Source organism: Globicephala melas, chromosome 11 (genome assembly GCF_963455315.2).
Source record: "Globicephala melas chromosome 11, mGloMel1.2, whole genome shotgun sequence".
Taxonomy (NCBI): Eukaryota; Metazoa; Chordata; class Mammalia; order Artiodactyla; family Delphinidae; genus Globicephala; species Globicephala melas.
This window is the reverse complement of record NC_083324.2, coordinates 23,987,577-24,013,364: the sequence shown is the minus strand read 5'-3', so window position 1 is coordinate 24,013,364 and position 25,788 is coordinate 23,987,577. Positions and strand designations below refer to the sequence as shown.

The 25,788-nt window shown below is 45.5% G+C and overlaps 1 protein-coding gene across 19 annotated transcripts in view; it reads right to left on the bottom strand.

The window, feature by feature from the left end:
- MAGI1 (membrane associated guanylate kinase, WW and PDZ domain containing 1) overlaps positions 1 to 24,371 on the bottom strand; it is a 622,562-nt gene extending 598,191 nt beyond the window's left edge. For 11 of the 19 annotated variants that reach the window (XM_060308857.1, XM_060308859.1, XM_060308861.1 and 8 more), the window contains exon 1: positions 23,578 to 24,369. In XM_060308857.1, coding sequence (XP_060164840.1) covers positions 23,578 to 23,890 — 313 coding nt within the window. In that variant the 5' untranslated portion in view covers positions 23,891 to 24,369. Of the gene's footprint in view, positions 1 to 23,577 lie in introns of all 19 variants that reach the window. The other 8 variants (XM_030867644.2, XM_060308866.1, XM_060308868.1 and 5 more) reach the window with 2 other exon arrangements.
- Between the last annotated feature and the right edge of the window lie 1,417 nt (positions 24,372 to 25,788).

The following is a 25,788-nucleotide window of genomic DNA, read 5'->3' as shown; positions in this document are numbered from 1 at the left end:
TTCTGCCAAGCTGATAAACGAAGCATGCTATGTAGTGCTAATGTTCATAGCAGCACTATATACAATTGCCAAGGTATGGAAGCAACCTAGGTGTCCATCAACAGACAAATGGATAAAGAAGATGGGGTATACAGTATATACACAAAGGAATATTACTCAGTCATAAAAAAGGATGCAATTTTGCCATTTGCAACAACACAGATGGACCTGGAGGGTACTATGCTTAGCGAAATAAGTCAGACAGAGAAAGACAAGTACTGTACGATATCACTTAAATGTGGAATATAAAAAAAGAAAACAAACTAGTGAATAAAACAAAAAAGAAGCAGACTCACAGAGAGAACAAACTAGTGGTTACCAGTGGGGAGAGGGAAGCGGGGGAGGGACAATATAGGGGTAAGGGGAATAAAAAGGGTTATTATGGGATTATATGAAATCATGTGTGTGAAACTCTTGAAAACTGTAAAGCACTATGGAATTTAAATAATCTTTTATTCAATTTTTTTAAAGTAAATGTACACAAATTAGAAAGAAAAAAAAAAGATAAGCAGGTAAAGTGGACTTTTGTGTAGGGGTCGGAGATCACGCTCCAAAAGACTTGACCAAATGATCTAAGATAAGATGTCAAAGACATTTCTATCCTCATACCCTGATAAACTGTGCCAACTTTGAAAAAAAAAAAAAAAAAAGATGTCATCTCATTCCATGATTTCCTTATGTGGTCCCTCAACTCCAGACAGTCTGGGCCGTGGGTGTACATGGAATTTTCCACCTCTAGGCCTTTGCTCTGCTGTTCCGTCCACTTAGAATAACGTTCCACCCATCTCTATAAATATCCTACCAACAACAAACGTAACCTCCTCCATAAGGCCTGTCCTGAGCCTGACTGACTACAAACTGTCTTCACATCATCTTTTCCTCCTGGGAAAGCCCACAGCACTGCTAATTCCCCCCACTGCACCCCTTCCTCATAACCTGAATCAGCGTCCACAGTCACCCCTAAATCATGCAGATTCAGAGACAAGTGGCTACGGGCACACACAGGCACAAAGACCTGCCCAGTCCCAATTTCCAGGCCTCAGTTTCTGCATCTGTAAAATGGGGATTATATATAGTACCTGCCCTAAGGCTTATTTTGAAAATTATATGAGCAAATGTATAGAAAATATTTAACATATAAGATGAGATAAAGAAATGTTAACAATTTATTACCATTTAATAGTGGAATTGATCCCTTGATGGCATGTTTCATTCACTTGTGAGTCCTTTGGAATCTCGCACATTCATTTGCTTGTAGAAATCCTACAATATATGCGTCTGTTGAATGAAGACTTTAATCCTGTTGCTCAGTGGATCATATAATAATAATGATAAAGGCATCTCACGTGAATTGAGCACTTACTACGTACAAGGCACTCTGATGAATATTTCTCATCCACTATTGTATTTTAATCCTCACAAACAATACTATGAAGTAGGTGTTTTACCGATAAGAAAACTGAGACTTGAAGAGGTTATAAATCTTACCCAGTGCCACAGGTGGATGGGGATTCAGACCCACAATTACCTGACTCCAGAGTCTATACCTAACACATTCTTGAGTCTGTGTCCCTACACTGCACCCCACACTGCAGCCAAAATCACATTAGAGAGTGAATTCAACAGAGTCCCAAGACCTCCTCGTCCTACTCACACATGAATTCTTTCCTAGAATATAAAATAAATACCTTCATATGCGTAGGGCCTGGATTTTCAGAGGGGAGAAAACCTGCTTCTTAGTGCAATCACCGCTCAAGTGTCCCTGTCCTTGACTCACCCACCCCTCACCAGCTCTCCCCACCAACGAAACCAAATATTTACTTTAAAAATAAAAGGAGCCCACAGCAGGGACAGATGAAACAGTGCTATGGAGGGAGAATGCCAGGGCTCTGAGGCCAGGCTCGGCCAAGGCTCCTTGCAGTGCTGCAGGTCCTGAAGCTGCTCCCACACTGCAGCCTGCAGGCCCAAGGCAGATTCATACAGCTCTGCCTCAGCCTGCGGCCCCAACACAGAAAGCTGGACTGGGCATTGCAGCAGTTTGGGGAACAAGTCCAAAGTGAGCCTTGCACCAGCACCATATCAGCAACTTCTAGTCCTGTGGGGGACGACTGCACAGCCCAAGCCATTGCTGGTACTTAAGGTACACAGACACCACGTCCTTGTGACAGATGCTCGGCCTTGGTAGACACGCAAGTAATAACTTCGTTGAATTCCAGAAATTTGTCTTGACCTCTACAAATATGGCACAGTACCCTTTCTACAGACGAAGAAACTGAGGCACTGGCATTATAAAGTATCCCTACTTATCACTTGAAAGTAGGAACAAAATGGAAGAGTTGGGAAGTACAATGTTTTCCCTTCAACAGTCATGCTGATCTGTTACGTCATTTGCAGGGCTTGTCCAAACTGCCCCTGTCATATATCGATGGTCTTTCTGATTCGGAAAAATGGAAGACATAACGTACATGTACTAATTGATAAATGGTGATTGCTGTGATAAGTCAAAATCAGCTCAGGATATGGCATCAAAGACCTGGATGGGTGGAACTATATTCATTATCCTGTGATAAACCATGATGGAAAAGGATATGAGTAAGAATGTATATATATTGGGTTGGCCAAAAAGTTCATTCGGGTTTACGGTAGCGTACCAAAACCCGAACGAACTTTTTGGCCAAGCCAGTATGTATAACTGAGTCACTCTGCTGTACAGCAGTAATTAATACAACACTGTAAATCAACTACACTTCAGTTAAAAAAAAACCTGGATGGGCTCTGCTGACCCTAGAGAGGTCCATTTCCTCATCAATAAGTGAAGATGCCATCAACCACCTCCCAATGCTCAGAAGGGCATCCATCATTCCAGGACCTGAGAACCTACTTTGTATCCCAGCACTCTGCCATTAACAGCAGTGGCAGAGAATACTTTAACTTCTGTGAGCCTCAATTTCTTCTTCTGTAAAATGGGAATGACTATAGTACCTACACTCCATGGAGTTGTTTGAGGAGAAAATGAAATAATATAGAGCACTGACAGCAAGCATAGCACACAGTCAAGGCTCTAACTAGCACTTTTTATTTTTTTGGCCGCATCGGGTCTTAGTTGCAGCACGCCGGATCTTCCGTTGTGACGCGGGCTCTTCGTTGCGGTGCGCAGGCTTCTCTCTAGTTGTGGCGCGTGTGCTCAAGAGCATGCGGGCTCAGTAATTGCAGTGCGCGGGCTCAGTAGTTGTGGCGTGCAGGCTCTCGAGTGCATGGGCTCTGTAGTTGCGGCAGGTGGGCTCTGTAGTTGTGGTGTGCTGGCTTTGTTGCCCCGCGGCATGTGGGATCTTAGTTCCCCGACCAGGGATCAAACCCACGTCCCCTGCAACTGAACCACCAGGGAGGTCCCTAACTAGTACTTTTAATAAGGATTAAATGAGAGAACAGTATACAAAATTTTTAATAAGCAATAAATGTCTAGCGGTTCCCTTGTGATCCCATTCACAGCTGGAACAATCAATTGCAAGAAAAACTCAACAAACCAGGAAACTTTCCTAGTATCAAGTTTACTGGAAAACACCTATCTTTATATCAATCATTCTGGAATTCTAAAGACTCAGGAGTCATTTAATGGCTCTGTAATCATTTGTAGCTTCCCACAGAGTGGTGACTAAATTCAGACTTCAAGAGAGAGATCTAAGAAAAATAACATAAAGACATAAAGCTAGTATACTTAGAATGTGTCTCTATCTAATCTGCTCCACATAATTTGGTCCAACAAATTCAGCTCCATAAAATCTAAGAGGAGGTGTTAGTGCCAGGAAAGAAGATTAAAAACCCAGTGTTAAAAGAAGTGTTTTGAGTCAATTATGCAGTAAATTCAGCACCTCCACAAACCTAAAATCAAAAGCGATCAGATTCAAAAGAGGGAAACTGACAAATATAATAATAACTATCATTCATTCAGTGTTGCCTTTGCTCTCTGTTCCATGCTGAGAGATTCCCTGCAACGTTTCCTTTAATCCTTGCAGCAACCATACGAGGTGTGTGTTCCTACTATCACTACGTCACAGAAGTAAAATCATGCACACAAGGTCCCATAGCAAGTGAGTAGTGGGACTGGATGTGAACCCAGACATCTGAAATGCAAAGCCTGTATCACTACTGAGCATATGGTCTCTAACCCAAAGAGGTGAAATGTTGGCCAAGTCAAAGCTGATAGTGGGATTGAAGCCTCCAAGACCAGGTGACCAGGGGCAGCATTAAATTTTAAAAAAAGCAAAATCAAAACAACGAAGAAAAAACCTGGTGACCAATACCCATACGCTTCGCAAACGGCTCTAACTGCCAAAGAGATGACAAGGACACACTGCTGGCAAAGCTCTACTCAGGCAACAAATTCTCCATCCTCAGAGCCAGAGACATTAGGCAAATGGCATTCCTGACAGACCTGGGAAGGTCAGGCAAAGCTATGAGAAAGGAGAAAAAGCAGAAGAGAGGAGGCCAAGACCTCAAGAAAACCTAACTGCACCTGCTTCTGAGGGCAGTGGGAAGACAAAAATCACATAGAAGAAGGTAGAAATCCCAATGCCCATTGGCAGATGAATGGATAAATAAAGGTGGTATATCCATACAATGGAATATTACTCAGCTGTTAAAAGGAAGGAAATTCTGACACATGCTACAACATGGATGAAGCTTGAGGTCAGTACACTAAAGTGAAAGAAGCCAGACACAAAAGGACAGACACTGTATGATTCACTCATATGAGGTACCTGGAGTAGTCTGACTTATACAGACGGAGACTAGAATAGTACCTGCCAGGGACGAGGGGAGGGGAGAATGGGGAGTTAGTGTTTAATGGATACAGAGTTTGGGAAGATGAAAGAGTTCTGGAGATGGATGGTGGTGGTGATGGTCGCACAACAATGTGAAGGTACTTAATGCCACTGAACTATACATTTTAAAAATGGCTGAAATGATCAAAATTTTATGTTACATATATTTCACCACCATTTTTCAAAAAGTCAAATAGAACCTTGCTATGGCCATAAGGTGCAAGTTCCATCGCCTGGAACCGTGTCAGGAGAAAGCTGTGTGTCAGCACTGGAAGAGGCAGGCACTTGTGTCCGGACCTGCACAGGGCATGGCTGCGGATGGACAAACAGAAGCTCTGAGCTGTGATAAGCCAAGCAGACTCACCCCAAAGCATCCCCGGGGCACCGGTGTTTCCTTCCTCATGGAGGACACAAGGACTGTGGCCTCCCTGAGCACAAGAAAGGGTACCTGACTTCCAGCCTTCCCCAGACCACACTCTAGAAGCTTCTATACCGTGAATTTGCACAGTGGTGAAGTGCTGTCTGAAGTAGATCCCACCACATGGCACGAGGCAATAATGCAGCATGCTGGTGGAAGCCTGGAGGAAACCCATTGTTGTCACTTAAATCCAAGGAGTAACCTGGGACAAGTAATGACTCTGAAGCCTCAGTGTTCCGACCTCTAAAATGGGAGAATTGTACACACACTTCATGGCTCGTGCTGAGGATTAAAGATCAGGCTTGGGCAGCCCTCAGAGCAAAGCCTGACCTGCCCAGCACTGAATCTCGTTCTGCTCTCATTGGCATCATCGCTACTAACTTTCTCTGCTAGGCTTTCACTCCCATACTTGAAGTCCAGCTGGCAGACGATGTGAGGAGGTGAGAGCTGGAAGGCTTCCCGACTTTGACAAGAAAGACAGACTTTTAGGCTCACATGATAAAGTAGGAGAAAGGCATTAGAGTTGAACTGTGGGAATGCCATGACCCAACATGATAAAAGGAAAAGCAAACATCCTTACTCTTCTTTGGGAGTTAATATCTGTCAACTGCTTTATTATTTGGGATTCCTTTATTTTTCTCCCTTTTATCTTGGTCAGAGATGGGGTCCCTATTATTGCTGGCTATACTTCACACACACACACACACAAACCCATGAGACAAAGATTAAGTGAGGACATTTTGTTGTGTGCATGTGCACATATGATGTGATTATATTTTACAAACCTGGAACAAAATACCTTTAACCACTCCCCTGCCACCACACACACACACACACACACACACACACACACACACACACGAGCAGCCCATGCATATCCTCACATTTGTAACTTTCTGCTACCACCACTCAGGAGATGTAAAAGCAGACTATTTTCTTCCAAAGACTGTTTGCCTGGGTAACAGCATTTGGCCACATTCTCTTTCCCTAAAGATGGCATCCCCCCCTCCACCCACCTACCAGGGTTTTCGGAGCCAGGATTTGAACCCAATGTGCAATTCCAAAACTCTTAAGCATGGAGCTGTGTGGCCTCCAGCCAGGCACTACTATTATCACTGCTTTTTACAAATGAGGAAATTGAGGCACAGAGAGGCTGAGTCACATGCCCAAGGCCACACAGCTGGTAAGGAGTGGGCTGGTATTGAAATCAGGGCAGCCCACTGTAAACACTTAGCTCTCTTGATTCACAGGGATCATGGTTCCCTATGGCCTGGGTTCCAGAGGTACGTGCTACAGCTAATGGGGCTGGTGACCCTCTTTGCATCCCCTGCATTCTGGGTACTCAGGGTCTTAAATCAGCCACCCGAGCTCAGGCTCTTACCTCACTCAGCACAACACAGGCTTGTCCTGCTTACTTATCTCCCATTTTCCTCTTCAAGTCAGTGCTTGTCAAGCTTTGCCAGAAGACTGAGAACCTGTCTGCTCATCTCTCACTCTGCCCTTTTGGAATCCACAGCATGTCTCCATAGCTCTCCAGCACTGCTCAAAGCTCCTGGTTAATTTTCATCTCTTCCCCGAACCATGTCCACATCTGAAGGCACCTACCCACCATGAGAAGGCAACCATTTGGGTTGATTCATTCATTCACTGGTCCATTTAACAAATATTTGTGCTGCTCAGCTGTCAGGTGCCAGGTACTGCTTTGCCATAAGAATAAGAAAGTATATGATTCAGGTTCCTGCCCTCAAGATAATTACACTCCGGTGGGACAGATAATAAATAAAGGGGCTAATTTGAGATAGTGATGAGGGTGAAGACAAAAGTAGAGTGATGAAGTGATGAGTGACTGGAGGACAGGGAGGTTCTATGAGAAGGTAACACTTGAGTCTGGACCAGGGTTTCTAAATCTTGGTTCTATTGCAGTAGGCTACAAGTGGCCAATGATTTGCTTAAGCTTCCAGAATTGGTTTAGGGATTGCAGACCTAAGCCACTCAGCACACAGCATATGACATTCCTCTCAGTCTCTCTCCCCCTAGCTGTAAATAAACAGGCATGTCACCCCTTTTGCCATGGTCACCCATCTGCAAACAAGAGAAGCCATTCTAAGGCCCAGCCAGCACTGTGAAGAGAGCATTACTGAGAGAATCAAGGCTATCCCTTACAAGATCTAGGCTGTGTCCTTACAGCTGATGAGTATAGGCTGAAATCCAGCCCATACTCTGCTCTCCAGGCCATGCACAGATGTGTCTGCCCAGAAGAGATATACAGTTTCTACTTTGAACAAAGACATCATATGGGCTAGTGGCAGCTCTGAAGCAAATCAGAGAAACAGGACCCATGCCCTGATCAAACCCTACCTGAAGCTCCCTCCTTGTTCTGAAATTCTTGGTTACTTGCATCAGTTAATCTTCTTTGTTGTTTAAGTCATTTGAGTTGATTTTTATGACTTGTAACCAAAAGCATCAAGGTGATTAAATGGTTTATGCAACTCCAAGATAACTTAGCGTCTCCCTCTCTGCATAAAATACTCAAATTGAGATAATTTATTCAACCATTTGTTATATTAGGTGCTGGAGACAGAGCAGTCCACAGGGAAAACATCATCCCTAGCATCGCCATACACTGAGCTTCTTTAAGAAAACTGTCACCAGTAAATACACTGATAAAGTGGTCAAAAGGGCACTTAAAAACTACCTATCCCAGGCTTTCAAATTTAACAAACATCAACACAAAGGGTCACTCCAGCCTCTTTTTCTTGGAGCAGCTGAATGTGTCACCAAAGACATATGACTGTCCTCACCGTTTGTAACGGCAATGTCTCCCGTACTGTTCAATCTGGTAGACACCAGCCATGTGGCTACTTAGAGTTAAATTTAAATAAATTCCATGTAAATAAAACGAAAAAAATCATTTTCGTAGTGTGGCTGGTGAAAGGTAGCTACACCAGCCACATGACAAGCACACAATCTCCATGTATGGCTAGTGGATAATATATCAGACAGCATAGGTAAAGCACATTTCCATCACTGCAGGAAGTTCTACTGGATTGCACTTTCCTTCCTCCAGAGTTCCTTTCCTTTTTTTTTTTTTTTTTTTTTTTTTGCGGTACGCGGGCCTCTCACTGCTGTGGCCCCTCCCGTTGCGGAGCACAGGCTCCGGACGCGCAGGCTCAGCGGCCATGGCTCACGGGCCCAGCCGCTCCGCGGCATGTGGGATCTTCCCGGACCGGGGCACGAACCCGTGTCCCCTGCATGAGCAGGCGGACTCTCAACCACTGCGCCACCAGGGAAGCCCATCTTTTCCTCTTTTAAAAAGGCATGTGGTGGTGAGGAAGAGGTCTCTTCAATTGCCTGGTTAATGCTAGGATCCTGAAGCAAGAAAATGACCTTCCACACACACACCAGCACATAGCCAGTATGTGCCACCCTAGAAGAACCGGAGGCTCGAGTAACTCAGTTGTCTTTCTATTCTCGCCTCCCTTCCCCAATCAGTGTTCATTCGAGTACAGAGTGGGGTCTGTTACCATCCTTTATTAGGGAACTGGATTTGAAGTGGCCAGCGTGTTAGAGCCTGGAGTCTCAAGCTTTACGTTTCCACAACCAGACAGAACTTTTTCTAAAATGTGTGGCTTCACAGGGACCGCCCCCTAGGATTTCTGATTCCACAGGTCTGAGATGAGGCCTAGTAATCCCCAAATTTCATAAACCCTCTGGATGATTCTGAACCGGTGACCATTCTGTGGACCATTCTTTGCAGTTGCGGTTATCAGGACTCCGCCGGGCAGGGAGACATGAGTCAGCATCACTAACAAACTCGCCCGCAGATGCCCAGAGATGGCAAACTCGCCCAGGTAATTCTGATGTACTTTCCATTTACCTAAAACCCAATCTGTGGGCCACTGGTTCTGAAGTTGATCATTTTCTCCAATCAGCTCTGCCTGCAAGCTGTTGGCAGCCATCAGGTGAATATAAGTGCCTGGTAACAGGTGCCCAGGACTGCAAATTTCCCTCACAGCCTTTTCAGGATGTCTCTCTTCCCTCAGGAATTCAGGCAATAGGGTGACTCATCATGTTTTATTAAAACCCATGGATGGGTTCCTTCCACCAAAAAAGACTCCAACAGTGACAACCGGCTATCATCTTCCCATTAATGCCATCTTCTCACAATTGTCTTCCTTGGAGATAATTATTTCATGCAGAATAACTTAAGCTTACATTTTTAGTTAAAATGTCTCAGAAACAGATTCACGTTGCTTAAGAAAGCCTGGTCCTTTCCTCCTTATGGCAGTTTTTTCCCGCAGACTTAGACAGAAATCGGCAAGAGCTGCATCAATTTCTCCTTTGCTGGGCATTCTATCTCTCTGATATTTCTCTTATGAATCATGATATGTGTACAATGTATCAATAGTGAAACAACACTTGGTGTTTTCTAAAGTCTTCCTAGACCCTGTGCAGGTACTAAACTGTGATTTTGCATACGGCATGATTCACTACGGCTAGACTCTTTACCAAAGACCAAAGCTCGGGAAATTTACCAATGATTGTCCAGTCTCAAACACCGCAGAATATAAGTTTTCCTGCTACATCTTATCCTTGGGCATTTTATGATTTTTTAAAAATATGTATTTATTTGTTTATTTATTTATTTTTGGCTGCACTGGGTCTTCATGGCAGCCCGCGGGATCTTTAGTTGCGGCACACGGGATCTTTAGTTGCGGCATGCAACTAGTTCCCAACCAGGGATCGAACCCCGGCCCCCTGCATTAGGAGCGCAAGGTCTTACCCACTGGACCACCAGAGAAGTCCCCCTTGGGCATTTTAAAGTAGAACAGAAGTCAAATTTCATGCCAACTTGGGGGAATCCTGGGTGCCCCAAAAGTGGTGATCATAATGAAGGAGGTGGATCAGGGCATACAGTCGTCTCAACTGGAAAACGCTGCTTAGTTTTGTCTCACATCCAGAGTACTGGATCACATATAGAATGTCCTATCTAGAATCTGAATTCCTAGACAGTCTCTTGGAATGTTCTTACTCTGATACGGATATGGAGAGAGGGAAGGGGACGAGAGAAGAGAGAATAGAAACACAGTCCCAATCCCCACCTGGCAGAGTTTGAACTCCATGTCGGGCTTTTGCTGACAACTACACAGTTTTCATTTTATGCGCCCTTCCTAGCTTAGCTCTTTAACAGAAAAACTGCACTGCCTAAACTTCTAATCTGAATTACCTAAGTTCCCTTCCCCATCCTAGTCCAGCAAACCTGGTACCTGCCATGAACTCTGCAACGCAGAACAACCTATTTCACAGACAAGAAAGAAGGGCTGCACTGGTTTTCAAAATACAAAATTCTACCAGATAACACTGGCCTGGAGAACAGATGCTCGCCAGTCTTAGAGGTTAACTGTGTTCTGAAAGCATCCACTCTTGGAGTAAAAGTCAGGGTGCTGATTTACCTGTAGAATGCCCAAACGAGTCATGTTATTAGGGATTTTTCTTGCTATATTTAAAACCGCCCTAAGCAGTATACATAAAACTCATTCATTCTTTTATTTGTAAGACCACACATGTCACAGTAAAATCACCTTAGAGCAGAGAATGTATACTATTCCCAGTACATATTCATATAAATGTCATCATCGAGACACTATTTTGCACCCAGTTCTAAGATTCAGCAGACCACGACCCTGCAATAAAATAGTCCAAGAATCACGATCAGCTGTCAAAATATATCCTCTCCCCGACTCTTCGCAACTTGACTGGGAGAGCTGTCACTGGCTGACCCTCCAATAATCTTACGTGGACTACAGGAACAAACTGGACTACTTCTGGAACTTATTATTCACTTCAACCCACGTTTGTGGACCCTTACTGTGTGTTGGTCACTATCCTGGGCCCTAAGAACACAGACAAGAGTAAGAAATGTGATGACTGCTCTTGAAGAGATGAAGTGTGAGAGACATCAAGTGAGAAAGACAAATATGTCAACCAGAGGCTGCAAGCTTGTTGCCTGAGGACCAAATATGGCTCCCAGATGTGTTTGGCTTGGTTTATCCATGCTTTTGGAAAACTTTGAATCAACACTTTTACATTGGCAAAGTTCATTTTTTTAACAATTCAAGCTTCTGCGTTCTCTTGAAAGCTTGAAAAACCTGGCAACGGTGGGCAATGTCCCCACATGTCAACAACAGGCTGAAGCTGAGTGGCAACTGCTCCCTTTTACCCTAGTCCCCACCACTCCCTAATGCCCTTTAAAATACCCAGTCAGTATTTGCGTTTGTGATGACTATTGTAAAGGAACAATTCCAGGCCTACATAGGATCTATTCTGAGATGAGTAAAGAAATACAGGACTCTCACATCCAGGCAGCAAGGATTTAAGTTGATAAGTGGTCTGAAGAACAAGATGACGGTGGGAATTAGGTCTTAAAAAGATAAAATTCATGTGAGCCAAGAAGTTCTAGATATCTATCCATAGAAAATAGCTGAAGAAGTTCACTAAAATGTATATATAAGGATATTCATCAATGTGTTGTGTAAAATAGGAACGAAAACAACCTAAATGTTCACTCTGAAAGCATGATTTAACATATTATAGCACAACCAAAAACTGATTCCACAGCCATCAAAATGGTACAGTCGATCTACATGCAGCATAGAAAAAAAGTCTGTGATATATTGTGAGGCACAAAGAAAAATCTCACCAAAACAGCGTGTGTGGGATTATCCAATTTTCAGAAGAAAAAGACCCTCCCAAAAAAATCTACCAAAAAAGCATGTGTGTGTATTTATATATGTTTATATATATAAATGTCTGGAGGTGGGATTATGGGCCATGTGGATACATTTTCCTTTCATATATTCACATTTTTCTCTATCATACACATTGTTTAAATGAGGGAAAAAATTAATTTCACCATGAAAAAACCATAAGCTGTGGAAGCACAGACCAACAATGGAGAGTGATTGACAGTCATCCATGATCATAAAACTATTTGAGTTTTTAAAAGATTAGAAACCAAAAAATCTAGATGATGCCTATGCTTTCTAAAAAAAAAAAAAAAAACCTACATGCTCCAACACCAAAGAAAGTCCTTTTTTAACTACTTGATCTTGAGTTTTGAATTCTTAACCAAGTCACACAGACTTAAACAGGCTGATAGTTGGAGGAGGAAATGAACAGGCTCTCCCTATCAGATGTAAATTCCAACGCCTGGCCAAGAATCCAGGTGGTAAAATACTGACTCTATTTAAATCAAGCCAAAGTGATGCCTTCTGTGGTCGCGTTCCATAAGCAACAGGCTCCGTCACTGCACACATCTGGTCAGAATAAAGGCCCTCTAAGACCTTCAACACAATTAATTCAATATTTTCCCGACAGTTCAAAATGCTACAACAACTGGCAGACAACCATTTTAAATCATCACAGAAAAGTCAGACATATGGCTAAGTATATTTAATATGCTTTAAAAATAAGCCGCGGATCTTCGAGCCAACAAGATCTTAGGCAAGAATTTTTCTTATTTATTTAAAAGTTATGCCTACCCATTACCTCAAAAGAATTCAATTCAAAAGTGATTGCTTGAGTACCTAGAGAGGGCAGAGATTGCAGAGACATAAAACAGGGATGCTTTCAAGAATTCAAGAAACACATAATCCAGTACAGGAGACAGAAGAGCAAATCTGCATTACAAGACACTATTGTGACTCTTGAAATCATGTTGTGTGGGGGGGGGAAAAAAAGACAGAGAGAGCACAGAGGAGGAAAGAATCAACAGCGTGGGTGAAGGAGATCAGGGAAAACAGAAGGAGAAGGCAATTAAGCAGAATTGCTTGAAACTATATAGCAGCACCCTCTGTGTTCTGGCCAACAAACACTTTGGGAATCCCTTTTTTTTTTTTTTTTTTAATTTCTGGGACTCTCTTTGGTAGCATCACCAGGCATGGTATGCTGTCTCAGGCAGCAATATGACAGCCTAACACACTTGACTAGAGGTCAACACACTTCTAGTGTGGAAACCTGGGATAAGAATTTTGGAACCAGGCGGATCTGAGCTTGAATCTCACCTGTGTCAGCTGCCTGGAGGCCAGGATAAATTACTTGACCTCTCCAGCTAATTTTCTCAGGGCTAAAAATAAGAATGACATCATCTACCCGGGTAAAAACCTAACCAGGGTCTCAGGGACATGTCAGAAGATCAATATATAATAGTTACCGTGATTGGTCTGCTGCTCCTATTTCAGATTCTCAGGCTCAACCATGAAGTTATACCTTAGAGAAGAGTTTTCCAATCTCAGCCTTGGTGCCATTTGGGGTTGGACACCTCTCTGCCATGGGGGCTGTACTGTGTAGGATGTTTAGCCGCATCCCTGGCCTCAGCACCCTCAATGCCACTAGCACTCCCCCTTCCTGAGCTGTAACAACCAAAAGTGTCTCCAGACATTGCCAAATGTCCCTCGGGGGTCAAAATCACCCCCAGTTGAAAATCACTGCTTTAGAGGAAATCACTGATGGGTCTTCACTTCTGAACTGAAAATTAACATGGCTGCTATTAGGTAGGCATTGCTGTAAGCACTATTTACACGCCAAGCAGAGGACAAAGTATTTTGCATACGTGCTCTCATTTAATCCTCACAACCACCCTATGAGGTAGGTATGATTCTCATTTTCAACTGGAACAACTGAGGTTCTGGGAGGTTAACATGCCCATGGTTCTTCAGCTGGAGTTGGACCTAACCAGCCTGACTCCAAACCCTTATAACACCAAGCCCTGTTGCCTCCCCAGCCTTTCCTGATTTGGGAGCCCAGGTATGGTGCCAGGAAGATCAGAGGACCTCAGTGTCAAGTTCTCAAGGATCACCCTTGCTGGTACTGCCCTGCCCAGGATCTCCAGGGAGTAAGGAGAGGACCTGTCCTTCCTCTACACATTACTGAACCTGGGTCCCAATGACCATCATTAGAATCAATTCATCACCAGTGACAACGTAGAAGTTCAGGCAGCTCAGACCTCTACCACACGGTAAAATCTAGAGGTTTCCTTCTTACTTGTCTGAACTAATCCAGTCTCAGCCTTTTTAAATAGTGGCATCTGAATCAGGCAGAAAAATGAGGGCTTTTTCTAGACTTGAAAAGCTCTCCAGGGAACTGTGTACCACAATCCCTATCTCTCAAGAGATTCTTTCTTCTCTTCCAAGTGCTTTCCAACAGAGAACATTCAAACAATAACAGAAGCCAATATTTTGTGGGCGCTCAACACGTGCCAGGCCCTGTGCCGTGTGGTTTACCTCAATCTCCTCCTTTTATTCCTCCATCAGCCTCAGGTAGTACGTATCATTATCCCCATTTGCAAGAAAGAGGGGAAGTATCTCGCCGAGTAACCCAGCTAGTAAACTGAAAAGCCTGGTTTCTAACCCAGACCAGCCTGAGCCCAAAACCTGCCGATCTACAACACATCAATAAATGGATACTCGTGGATTACCTTACGAGCGGCGCTGCAGTCCTGTTAACACTGTCTATGGCAATAATTGTGAAACATGGCTTATAATCAGGGCATAATGGCCTTTAAATTGCACCATCATGCCACTGTCCATAAAGAGAGCTTCGAGTCCCACAGTGGGCTGAAAGATTAGCCTTATTGTGGAAAACATAACTGCATTCTGTTAAAGGCACACACTAATGGCTCTGTTGGCAATAGGAATGGGGCTGACACCTTAGCCGGGAGGATGTAATTCTCTTACGTAACTCATTCTCACCACACTGCAGATGGTAACAGGAAAAGTCTATACACACAGCTGACGGTGCCCAGAAGAACGTCTCACGGTCCACTGGAGGGTGAGAGTGTGTGCAAAGTTCGCTGACAGACTCAGCACGGTGCTGCCTTAAATCCCTAAAATAAAGACCATTTGAGCCCGGCCAGCAATGCTCACTGTCTTCAAGAATACTCCTAGATCAATCATTGAAGCTGTATTTAGCCCAAGTCATGGATTGCAAGTATTAAACCCTTATCAAGTTTAATGCGATCCATCACGAAGTACCTACATTTTCAGAGACTTTCAAATATTGGAATTTTCAGAGGCAACCGAGCTCAGCAGAGTTATTCTAGTTCTAAATCTGACAGTGGACGTTCAAGAAATACTGGAGCAATTACTATGCATCAGGCACTATGCTCAGTACTGAGATCAACAACAGCCCTGCCCTCTCGGAGCTTATATTAAAGAAAGAGAGACAAAACAAGGAACTTAGTTATTTTGAAATGATCGACATATGATAAAGTAAAATAAAGCAGAGGAGGGGAATAGGGAATGACAAGGCAAGTGGGAAAGACTTGAAGTTCGTGAGAGAGTAAGCCTCCCAGGTGTCCAGGTCGGGCCAGCAGGTCACGGCCAGGGAGAGAGAAGACAAGTCACGGGCCAGATTGTGAGTCACTGGGAGGACTTCCGTTTCCCCTCGGCGAAGGGGACTAGAGAAATGATTGTATGTAATGGATTACTCCATTCTTCAATCACTTGGCTATAAAAAGAGGAGATTACTATTTAATCATAAAAGACATTGTTCAGAATTTCCTGGCGGTCCAGTGGTTAGGACTCAGCGCTTTCACTGCCGGGGGCCTGGGTTCCATCCCTGGTCGGGGAACTAAGATCCCGTAAGCCTCGCGGCACGGCTAAAAATAAAATAAAACAAAAGACATTGTTCGAATTACATTTGCTACGTGCCTTCAGAAAGGATGACATCCAGAACACGCTGGACCCTCCATAGGCCACTATACTATAAAGCAAAAGTCAGCATCACTTGCTTGTCCTCGACATCCATGGGGGTTCAGCTGTGAACACACCAAAACAAATTCACCAGACATACTATATGGGTGTCGACATCCATAGGGGTGCAGTAGAGCAAAGCGCCAATATTTACCAAGGATTTTTCAAGGTTATAGATCTCACATATGAGCTGCATAAAGACAGGCAGGAAGGCAGTAACCTACTTTTTTAGGATATGAATGCCAGCCCTTAACGAATTTGACAGCCTTTATTCTCAGTGTATACAAAATCAGTATATCCTGTTACACATATATACAAACTCAAGGAAGGGACCACTAACATCAGAGACTGGTGTTTTGCATTAAATAACCATCGTTTATAAAGCAACATCCTTCATGTAAACCCTTGTGGTGAGGAGATGTCAGAATGTTTTCTCTTATAAACCACTTAATTCCCCTTGGTGGATATCATCAATTCTGCCATCCGAAACTAGCTGGGTAATGAATGCCAACAAATGCAGTGAGCCAACTGTATGCCACTGCCTCATAAGGTCAAGCTAATCTATTTTTAAATAACACAGCCATTGGCAAAGGGCGGCCTCCAGAAACAATGGACATGTTGGGTTGCCTGTCCTTGCATTATTTTTTGTAAAAGCTGTAGAATGTTCCACAATGTAACCTAAAAACATCCTTCAGAGAGTGGTCTTTTGGCAGCAAGAACAAAAATAGATTGATTTTTGAAAGTTTAAGTTTAAAAAAAAAAAAAAGACGTAAACACCAAGCACAGTTTAAGAGCAAGAGGGGACAAAAATCACACTCTTTTCTGTAGCAAATATCCAGTTTGCTATCGGCTGGAAACACTGTACACAGGGACAATGCTACAAGAAAACGGAGGTAAGGTGTCATTTTTCTAGATGCTGACATAGACCAGGTCCCGCATGAACAGAAAACAGAAAAGCTCCTCATCACCCTGCTTGCTGAATGAACACCTGAAATTTCACTTCTTAAACTCCACCTAGAGTCAACAGGCCGAAATACTTAAATACAATTCATTAAGGCTTGTCAGTCATTTATTTATTTATAGCTCGGTATAAATTATTAGACACTGAGAATCAGCTGATTGTAAAACCTGGTGATGAGAAAATGAACATATTAGGATCCTAAATGACAAGAAATCAAAGACAAATAGGGAGGAAAGAAGGAAAGATGTGGATGTCCTGGTCTGCACTTACCATCCGAATAAGAAGCAACAAGAGGGCTTCCCTGGTGGCACAGTGGTTGGGAGTCCGCCTGCCGATGCAGGGGACACGGGTTCGTGCCCCGGTCCGGGAGGATCCCACATGCCATGGAGCGGCTGGGCCCGTGAGCCATGGCCACTGGGCCTGCGTGTCCGGAGCCTGTGCTCTGCAACAGGAGAGGCCACAACAGAGAGAGGCCTGCGTACCGCAAAAAAAAAAAAAAAAAAAGCAACAAGAGAAAATTCATTCATGCAGCCAACAAATTTTAGTGAACACCTATGACTTGTCAGGTACTATTTTAGGTGCTGGGAAATAGAGGGGTGAACAAGTGAGATAAACTTCTTGTTTTCATGGACCTTGCATTCCAGTGGGAAGAGAGACGGACAATAAAGAAGCAAAAGAAGAAGATAATGTGAAATTACGAGGTTGTTGTTTTTTTTAATATAGAAATTTATTTATTTACGGCTGCTTTGGGTCTTCGTTGCTGCACGCGGGCTTTTCTCTAGTTGTGGCAAGTGGGAGCTACTCTTCATTGCGGTGCACGGGCTACTCATTGCCGTGGCTTCTCTTGTTGCGGAGCACGGGCTCTAGGCACGCGGGCTTCAGTAGTTGTTGTGGCTCACGGGCTTCACTGCTCCGTGGCACGTGGGATCTTCCCAGACCAGGGCTCAAACCCATGTCCCCTGCATTGGCAGGCAGATTCTTAACCACTGCGCCACCAGGGAAGCCCGATAATGTGAAACTGTGTCAAAGCTTTGAAACACAAACCAGGATGAGGGGATGGCATGTGATCCAAGGTGCTGTCTTATACGGGGCCAGTGGAATGGCAGTGCCAGCTCCTACTGGCTCCAATTACATGGATCTCTTCCCAACTCCAGTGATGCTACAAATCAGTCTCCCCTCCGCCAGAGCCCGCTGTTAAGCCTTTAGCAGCACACCACCAGATGAGAAGGTCTTTCTGAAGAGACACTAAGGAAAGGAGTCGATCCTGTGACCATCCTGGCGGAGTGTAGGGGGTGGGGGGGGGGGGGGAGGAGGCAGAGAAAAAGCAAGACCAGAGACCCCAAAGCAGAATTCACAGGAAACTCAGCAAGACATGGTGCTGTGTTTCAAAATGAGAACAGAATTATTTTGTTACAGAGCTGTTGTAATATATTCCAACTGGTCAAAATAAACACACAATGTCAAAACAAAACCCAGAAAGGCACAAAAGAACTATATTCAATTGTATGTGGTCCTAAGTCCCTCATTACGGTGAGGGGAAGGGTCTGGTGGTAGTGTTGTGGTTTTTATTTTTTATTTTATTTTTGTGTGTGTGTGTGGTTTTTAAATTGTGACTTATTTATTGCCTCCATTCTGTCTATAAAAAAAGTGGAGGGACAGTTTGGTTCCTGGGTAATTTGCAAAGCCACAAAATTCACTTACAAAAATATGTAAGTGTGACCTATAATATTACCAGTTTGGGAAACTACAATCACACCCTTCTAAACTTTTGGAGTCTGGGCTATTCAGGGAATCTTAGCATTTTAGGAGCGCAAAAGATCTAAAAGGATACATCCACTTATTTTAGGTATGAAGAAAGGCCTAAAGGGGTGACTCACCAGAGATGACAGCACTAGTGGCCAAGCTTGTTCTAGAACACAGATCACCTGCCCCACTCGATGCCATATTTTCAATGCAGTCTATACCCTAGGGCAGTGGTGCTCAAAATTGAGCATGCATGAGAGTCTCCTTGTTAAAAACACGGCACAGGCTCCACCCTCCTGAGTTTAGGTATCAGTAGGGCTGAGGCCCGGGAATCTGCATGTTTAACCAGTTCCCAGGCGATGTAAATACCACTGGTCTGGGGAGCCTATTTTGAGACCCACTGACCCAGGAACTAGAAGCATGGGTTTTGAAATCCAACACGGCTGAGTTCCAGCTCTACTTCAGCCACTTGTATGACCCTTGGAAAAGCCACCCACACTCTCTGGACCTCAGTTTCTGACACGTTGAGTCCAGTTGGGAGGAATAAAGAACAAAATACCCATAAAGCACTAGCTTAGCCAAGGGCCTGGCACTTCCTAAACCAAGTGCTCAAAAAATACTAGCTATATCCTAGAGCTAAGCTTCCTTAACTGTAGTAGTTCCCCCTTATCTGCTGTTTCGCTTTCTGTGATTTCAGTTACTCACAGTCAACCATGGTCTGAAAATATTAAATAGAACATTCCAGAAATACACGATTTAGACGTTTTAAATTGTACACCAATAGCAGGATGAAATTTCCCGCCTTCCCCCTCTGTCCTGCCCAGGACATGAATCATCCCTTTGTCCAGGGTATCCTGCCCATTGGTTACTTAGTAGCTCAGTTATCAAATTGACTATCCAGGTACCACAGTGCTTGTGTTCAAGCGACGCTTATTTTACTCAGTAATGACCCCAAAGCACAGGAGGAGTGATGCTGGCAGTTCGGATCTGCCCAAGAGAAGCCGTAAAGTGCTTCCTTGAAGTGAAAAGGTGAATGTTCTCGACTTAATAAAATCATATGCTGTGGATGCTAATATCTACAGTAAGAATGAATTTTCTATCTGTGAAATTGTGAGAAGGAAAAAGAAATATGTGCTAGCTTTGCTGTCATACTTAAAACTGCACAAGTTGTAGCCATAGTGCATGATAAGTGCTTAGTTAAGATGGAAAAGGCAATAAATTTGTACAGTAAGATATTCAGAGAGAGGGAGACCACATTCCCATAACTTTTATTATACTACATAGTTATAATTTGTTCTATCTCATGTTGTGTTTAATCTCTTACTGTGCCTGATTTGGAACGTATCACCCACAGATAAGAGGGGATTACTGTACTTTTCCTCTTTTCCACATACACTAGAATGGCTAAAGTTCAAAAGACAGACCAGATCAAATATCGGCAAAGATGTGGCACAACTGGAACATTTACGGCAGCTTTAGTCATAATAGATGAAAAAATAAACAGTCCAAATGTCCATTGACAAGCAAAAATATAAACAATCTGGTATATGTATGCAATGGAATACTACTCAACAATACAAAACAACCATGATACACACAATATGCGAAAAAAGCCAGACACAAAAGAGTACACACTGCATTATTTCATTTATATGAATTTCAATGACAGGCAAGATTAATCCATGGTGAGAAAAATCAAACAGTCAATGCCTCTGGAAGAGGTGGGGGAAATTGACTAGAAAGGAACAGGAGGGAAATTTCTGGGGTGATGGAAGTGCTCTGTATCTTGCTTTGGGTGAAGCTAACATGAGCATATACATTTGTCAAAACCCATCAAACTATATACTTAAGATCTGCACATTTTATTCCAGGTAAATATATACCTATAGTATATATAGTACATATATACGCTTTATTATATATGTAAAGTAACATATTTTATATAACATATATACGTATTTGTACATTCTTATTAGGCACTTCTGTGACAAAAGACTGTCCTCTCCATTTAAAATGAATCAACTCTAACCTGGTAGATCCATTTAGCTTGATTCTTTCACAATCCAGTCCTGCTTCACATAATACCACTTGCTACAGACTATTTTGGTCTGTGCATCTTTTCAGAGAGTTGCCATGAAACAGAAACAGCAGAATCTTCTCCCACAAGAAGACCATGACATTTTCATACAGACAGCACCCAGAGTGACCCGTGTCCCTGGTAGTGGCTAGTTCAAGGTGCAGACAACACAAAAGTAACATTTTTCCTTTACCATGTACCAAGTAGAAGCCTAGCTAATATGATTAAAACACAGTAATGAAAGCACAGGAAGAGCAATTTCGTAGCATAATTTAAATCTTATTCTCAGCATAAAAGAGAAGGCTGGTGAAATGCTTTCTAGTGCCGTCTTTCTGTAATGAAGATGTTAGAAGAGCTACCTGTGCCTGTGTAATCATTACAGGAAATAGTAGCTTTTACACTATGGTGGATTCCAGGCCATTCAAGCGTCCCCATCTATATCTTTATTCTATCCCATTACAAGAAGAACAAGTAGATTTGCCTACACATATACACACACACACATTCTATGAGCATTCCTACGTAGCTACAGTTTCCTTCGAACCCAGAGGTACCTGATTCCAAACACACTTTGTTAGATGACCAACCCTTCCGGACTGCCATGAGGAGGTGGCCCTGGGACGATGCCTCCCAATCTTTGGTAACTGATGGAGGGAGGCTCAGCCCCATGCAGTAGCTTGCACACTGAGAACAAGCCCCCACTGGACCCATTAGACACCAGGAGACCCCCGCACAGGACACGCAGGAACTCCTGCCTGTCCTTCCACCAGCCCTTTCTCCAAAATGCCCCTGCACGGCGACCAGCAGCTGATCCCATCAAATGCTACAGTATTTTCTCTACAGTTCTATCAAGTCCTAATAATCCAGGTACTGGTATTAACTTCATAATTCAGGTTCCTGACACTAAAGGCTAGACTTAGAAATAAATAACTGCCCCAATTCACTTTAAACATAACAATAATAGCTAATCTTTATTGAGCACTTACTATGTGCCAGGCACTGTTCTGCACTCTTTGTGCTTATTAGTTTATGTGACACAAGAAAGCCAGTTTACAGATGAGGGAGGACACATTCTCAAGTGAGGCAAGGTGATGGACCTCAACCAAAGCTGGGGAGATGTGCAATGAATGAGCCACAGTCTCTCCCTTCAATGATCTTACCACCTTGTATGGAAATGAGGGGAGGGAACTAACATAGCTCAGAGTAAGTAAAAAACTACAAGATACACCTTTAGGGGAGTCCAGAGGAAGAAGGATTTGTTCATCTGGGCAGGATGCCTGAGGGCTTCTTGGAGGAGGTGTGCAAGCGCACAATGAGGACATAAATGGAAGGAGCTTTCCATAACCGTCAGTCCCTCGGCTCCCAAAGCTACCAAAAGACCCAGCCCTTCTCCCCGTCCCCCTCCTCCGTTTCATCTGGAACGGGCCTGTTTCCAAAAGAGGACTAGCTCAGCCCAACCCTTCTTTCCTCTGACACATTCCTCCAGCTGCTGCTTGCACTTCCAAGCCCGCGCAGGCACATATGGGAACTTTTCACCAGGGCTCAACCTGGTGCTTTCACGGGGAAGAACCTGCGTCATGGTGCACGGTCATACAAGGGCTCCCTTTAAGGGAGTCCAGTCCTTCTCTATTGGACTGTATCAGGGACAGCCCCATGCCTGCACCAAACTAAGAAGTAAGGGACTCCCCGCCCCCACCAGCAGCCATCATAAAGGTCATCACTCCTCTCCAGGCTTCTGAGAGATGAATTTGCTTCCACTCCCTCCTCTCCAGGGTGCTCCTCGGGGCTCCCATGGTCATTTCCTCACCTCTTCCTCCTCAGTGCTTAAGGCTCTGCAACAAGGGCTCAAACCCTCACTCTTGGCATCTGTGACCTTGGACAAGTAACTGAACCAACATCAGTCCCAGTTTCCTTATCTGTAACATAGGGTTTATAAGAACAACTCGGTCTCAGAACTGTTGTCAATCAGAACAAGATAGTGCAAGGAAAGCATTTTACATAGAGCCTGGCACGTAGTAAGCTAACAAGAAAGAGCAGCTATCATCATCACAGGGATGATGATGGTCTTAGTGATGGTGATGGTGGTGATGTTGGTGGCAGTATAAACTTGGGCTTGAGTAGCACTGAAATACCCTCTCCATTCTCTCCCCCCACCGCCACCCACGAGCCTGGGACCGGGCCACACGGTCGAGACACATGCGTCATCCTGCTGTGGGGTGAATGCAGGATATTCAGACGGCGGGCTTTGGAACTGTCAGGCGGTGATGCCCGGACCCACCTGGGCAGTCGCGGGTGACGCTAATTTTCTAATGGAGGAGGCCCAACAACCAAAGACCCTCACCTCCTTCGTACCCATTCTCCAGGTCTGGAAACAGACAAGTGGCCAAAGAACGCAGCAACTGCGCCTGCTGCAACACTCGCCCAGGGAGTCAGGAGAGCGTCCACGTTGCCCCTGCCAACTCTCCTCCAGGTGCAGGCAAGCTGTGCTGCACTTGGTGGCGGAGATAACAGGTTGGCAAACCAGGCCTGGGAAAAATCTCCACGCTTCCCCGCGCAAACCCAAGCCCCTCTTCCCAATGCAGGTGTGCAAACCACCCACAACCTCTCAACAACTTTGTATTTCACTATCACAGGGCGCACGGCCTCAACTTCCCCGCTAAGCCGCATTCGCAGGAGGAAAGCGGGAAATCGAGTTGGGGGGCGGGGGGAGCCTCCGCAGGCCGATCCCCTTTTCTGGGGGCGCCTCCGGGAGGCGCATCCCGTCTTACCTTGTCTGACGGCTTTGAAGGTGACGGCCTCCTTGCAGCTGTCGATAACTCCCAGTATGTCATAGCGGGGTAAACCGGACACCCGGATCCCCTGCACCTCCAGAAGCAGCTCCCCCTCGCCCAGCCGAGGGCCCTGGCCGCCGCCGGGAAGCCCCGCCGCCTCGGCCGCCGCCACCGCTCCGACATACGGAAACTCTCCGTTCTCCGCGCCCCCCAGCACCGTCACCCCCAGCTCGCCCTGGGGTCCCCGCTTCACGGTGAATTCGTGAACCCTGCTAGTCCAGTGGTTCTTCTTCTGGATCACTTTCGACATGATGACTTACGCCCCTCCACCCCCCCCAAAAAAAATAACAATAAAATGAGAGACAGGTGCCTTCCACAGCACAAGCCCCCAAGCCCACGCTGGTTCAAGGGAGAGACATCTCCCCCCAAATAACGCAACGGGAGAGAGAAACTTGGCAGACTCGCTCCCTGCACACACTCGCGCACTCAAGCCATCATAAAACAAACTTTCCGGGCTTCCTCGCGAGCCCTGCACAGGCGCCCGCGAGCTTTGTTTGCATTCCGGTGCTTCTAGGTCCACGTTCCGGCGCCTGACCGTGCTCTCCGGGACCAGAGTTCACTCTGCGCCGCTTGGGTTATTTTTTTCCTTCCTTCCTTTCTTTCTTGCCTCTTAGAAATGCGGTGTGTCCTCTTTGCCTCCCGCCTGGCTCGCCTTTCCTCGCTGGCGGGCTGTTACTGAGGGTTAGGGGAAGCCCTTCCAGCCAGTTGCTGGGAGCCCTGGATACGCGGTTGCGGAGCGCGGCGGGAGGTGGGGGGGCGGGGGGGGCGGGGGAGAGGGACAGGAGGGAAGTGCCTGCGTCCCCTTTAAGCAGATACAAAGGCTCGGCTTGTTTTGTTACAGTTCATTCTATTCCGCGCCGCCGAGCGCAGCGGCCGGCCTGAGGAGACGCGCGCGCATGCGCCCCGCGGCCGCCTGCCGGCCGGCCCGCCCCACCCCGCCTTCCCGAAGGGAGAGATTCCAATGTGCTTCCCGTTGGGTCCTAAAGCCGACCTCCCAGAAGCAGGCAATTTCCCCCTCCGCTTCACACACCCCTCTTATTCCTCCTTTTCTTTCAGTGCCCACGCCTCGGCAAATCCCTTTGGGAGTTTGCGGGATGCGCAAGTGTTTTCCTCCAACCGTTTGCAACTTTTGAAAACATGGGCAATCTGGCTTTGGCATTTTAAAACCGTTCCAAACAGGTGGGGGTTGGGGAGCCTCATACACTCACCCTGGCGCTCACAGTCACGCACACACGCACGCACTCACGCCGCCCTAAGCTTCCTTACCGCCCTCGGCCAGTGGCTGGCCCCGCTGTCGGTCACCGAGCCCGCACTGTCTGCCGCACCCCCACCCGCCCCCGGCCGCATTTCCCTATAATACGCAGTACCCGACCCTGAAGCTTCTGTCCGCCTGCACAAAGCCCTCGGGTTCGTCCTGGAGCGGGGTCTGCCCGTGGGTCTGCGATCCTGTGGAGGGGGACCGTGAGTGTACCCCGGGTCCCCTAACTGGGATCCCTCGGAGAGTCACACGCTCACACACACACACACACATACACCCTTAAACTTTGGGGCCAACTTTTTTGGACACAGGGGAAAACTATAGGTGAGGGAAAGAAGCCAAAAAGCAAGAGGGGGTTCGGGTCTTCAACCGAAAAGGGGTCTAGTTCTTTAACTCCCTCGCTGGGAGAGACTTCTGGAGCCAGGCATCTGTCTCGGGCTCAAGTTCCTGGCTGAGCTGGGCAGCCTTTGGACCCGCCCCAGGGCCAGGAGATAAGGATCACTTCTGGGTCTGGGATCTGCACCCGAGTCCTGGCGCCCGCGGGGGCTTGGGCGCGGCAGCCACCTCTCGGAATTCGCAGCCCCGGGGGCTGAGGTAGAGCCAGTTTCTATCCTTGCTAGGTTTCGGAACGTGCTCGGGGGCTGCGGACAGAAAGAATACCCTGCACCGGCAAGGCTGCACTCCCCACATACTCCCCAACTGGCCTGGGCGATAGTCTCCCAAGCATTTTCTTTCCCTCAGTGATTTATAACTTGTTTATTCATCTTTGGTCACAGGAGAGATTTCAAGCGCTAAATAAGGGAGGTGAGTGTAAAGGACTCAGAAAGAATGCGGTGCTGCAGAGGTCACGGTTGAGAGCCGGGCTCTGGGGGTTAGGTTCCCACCGGTCC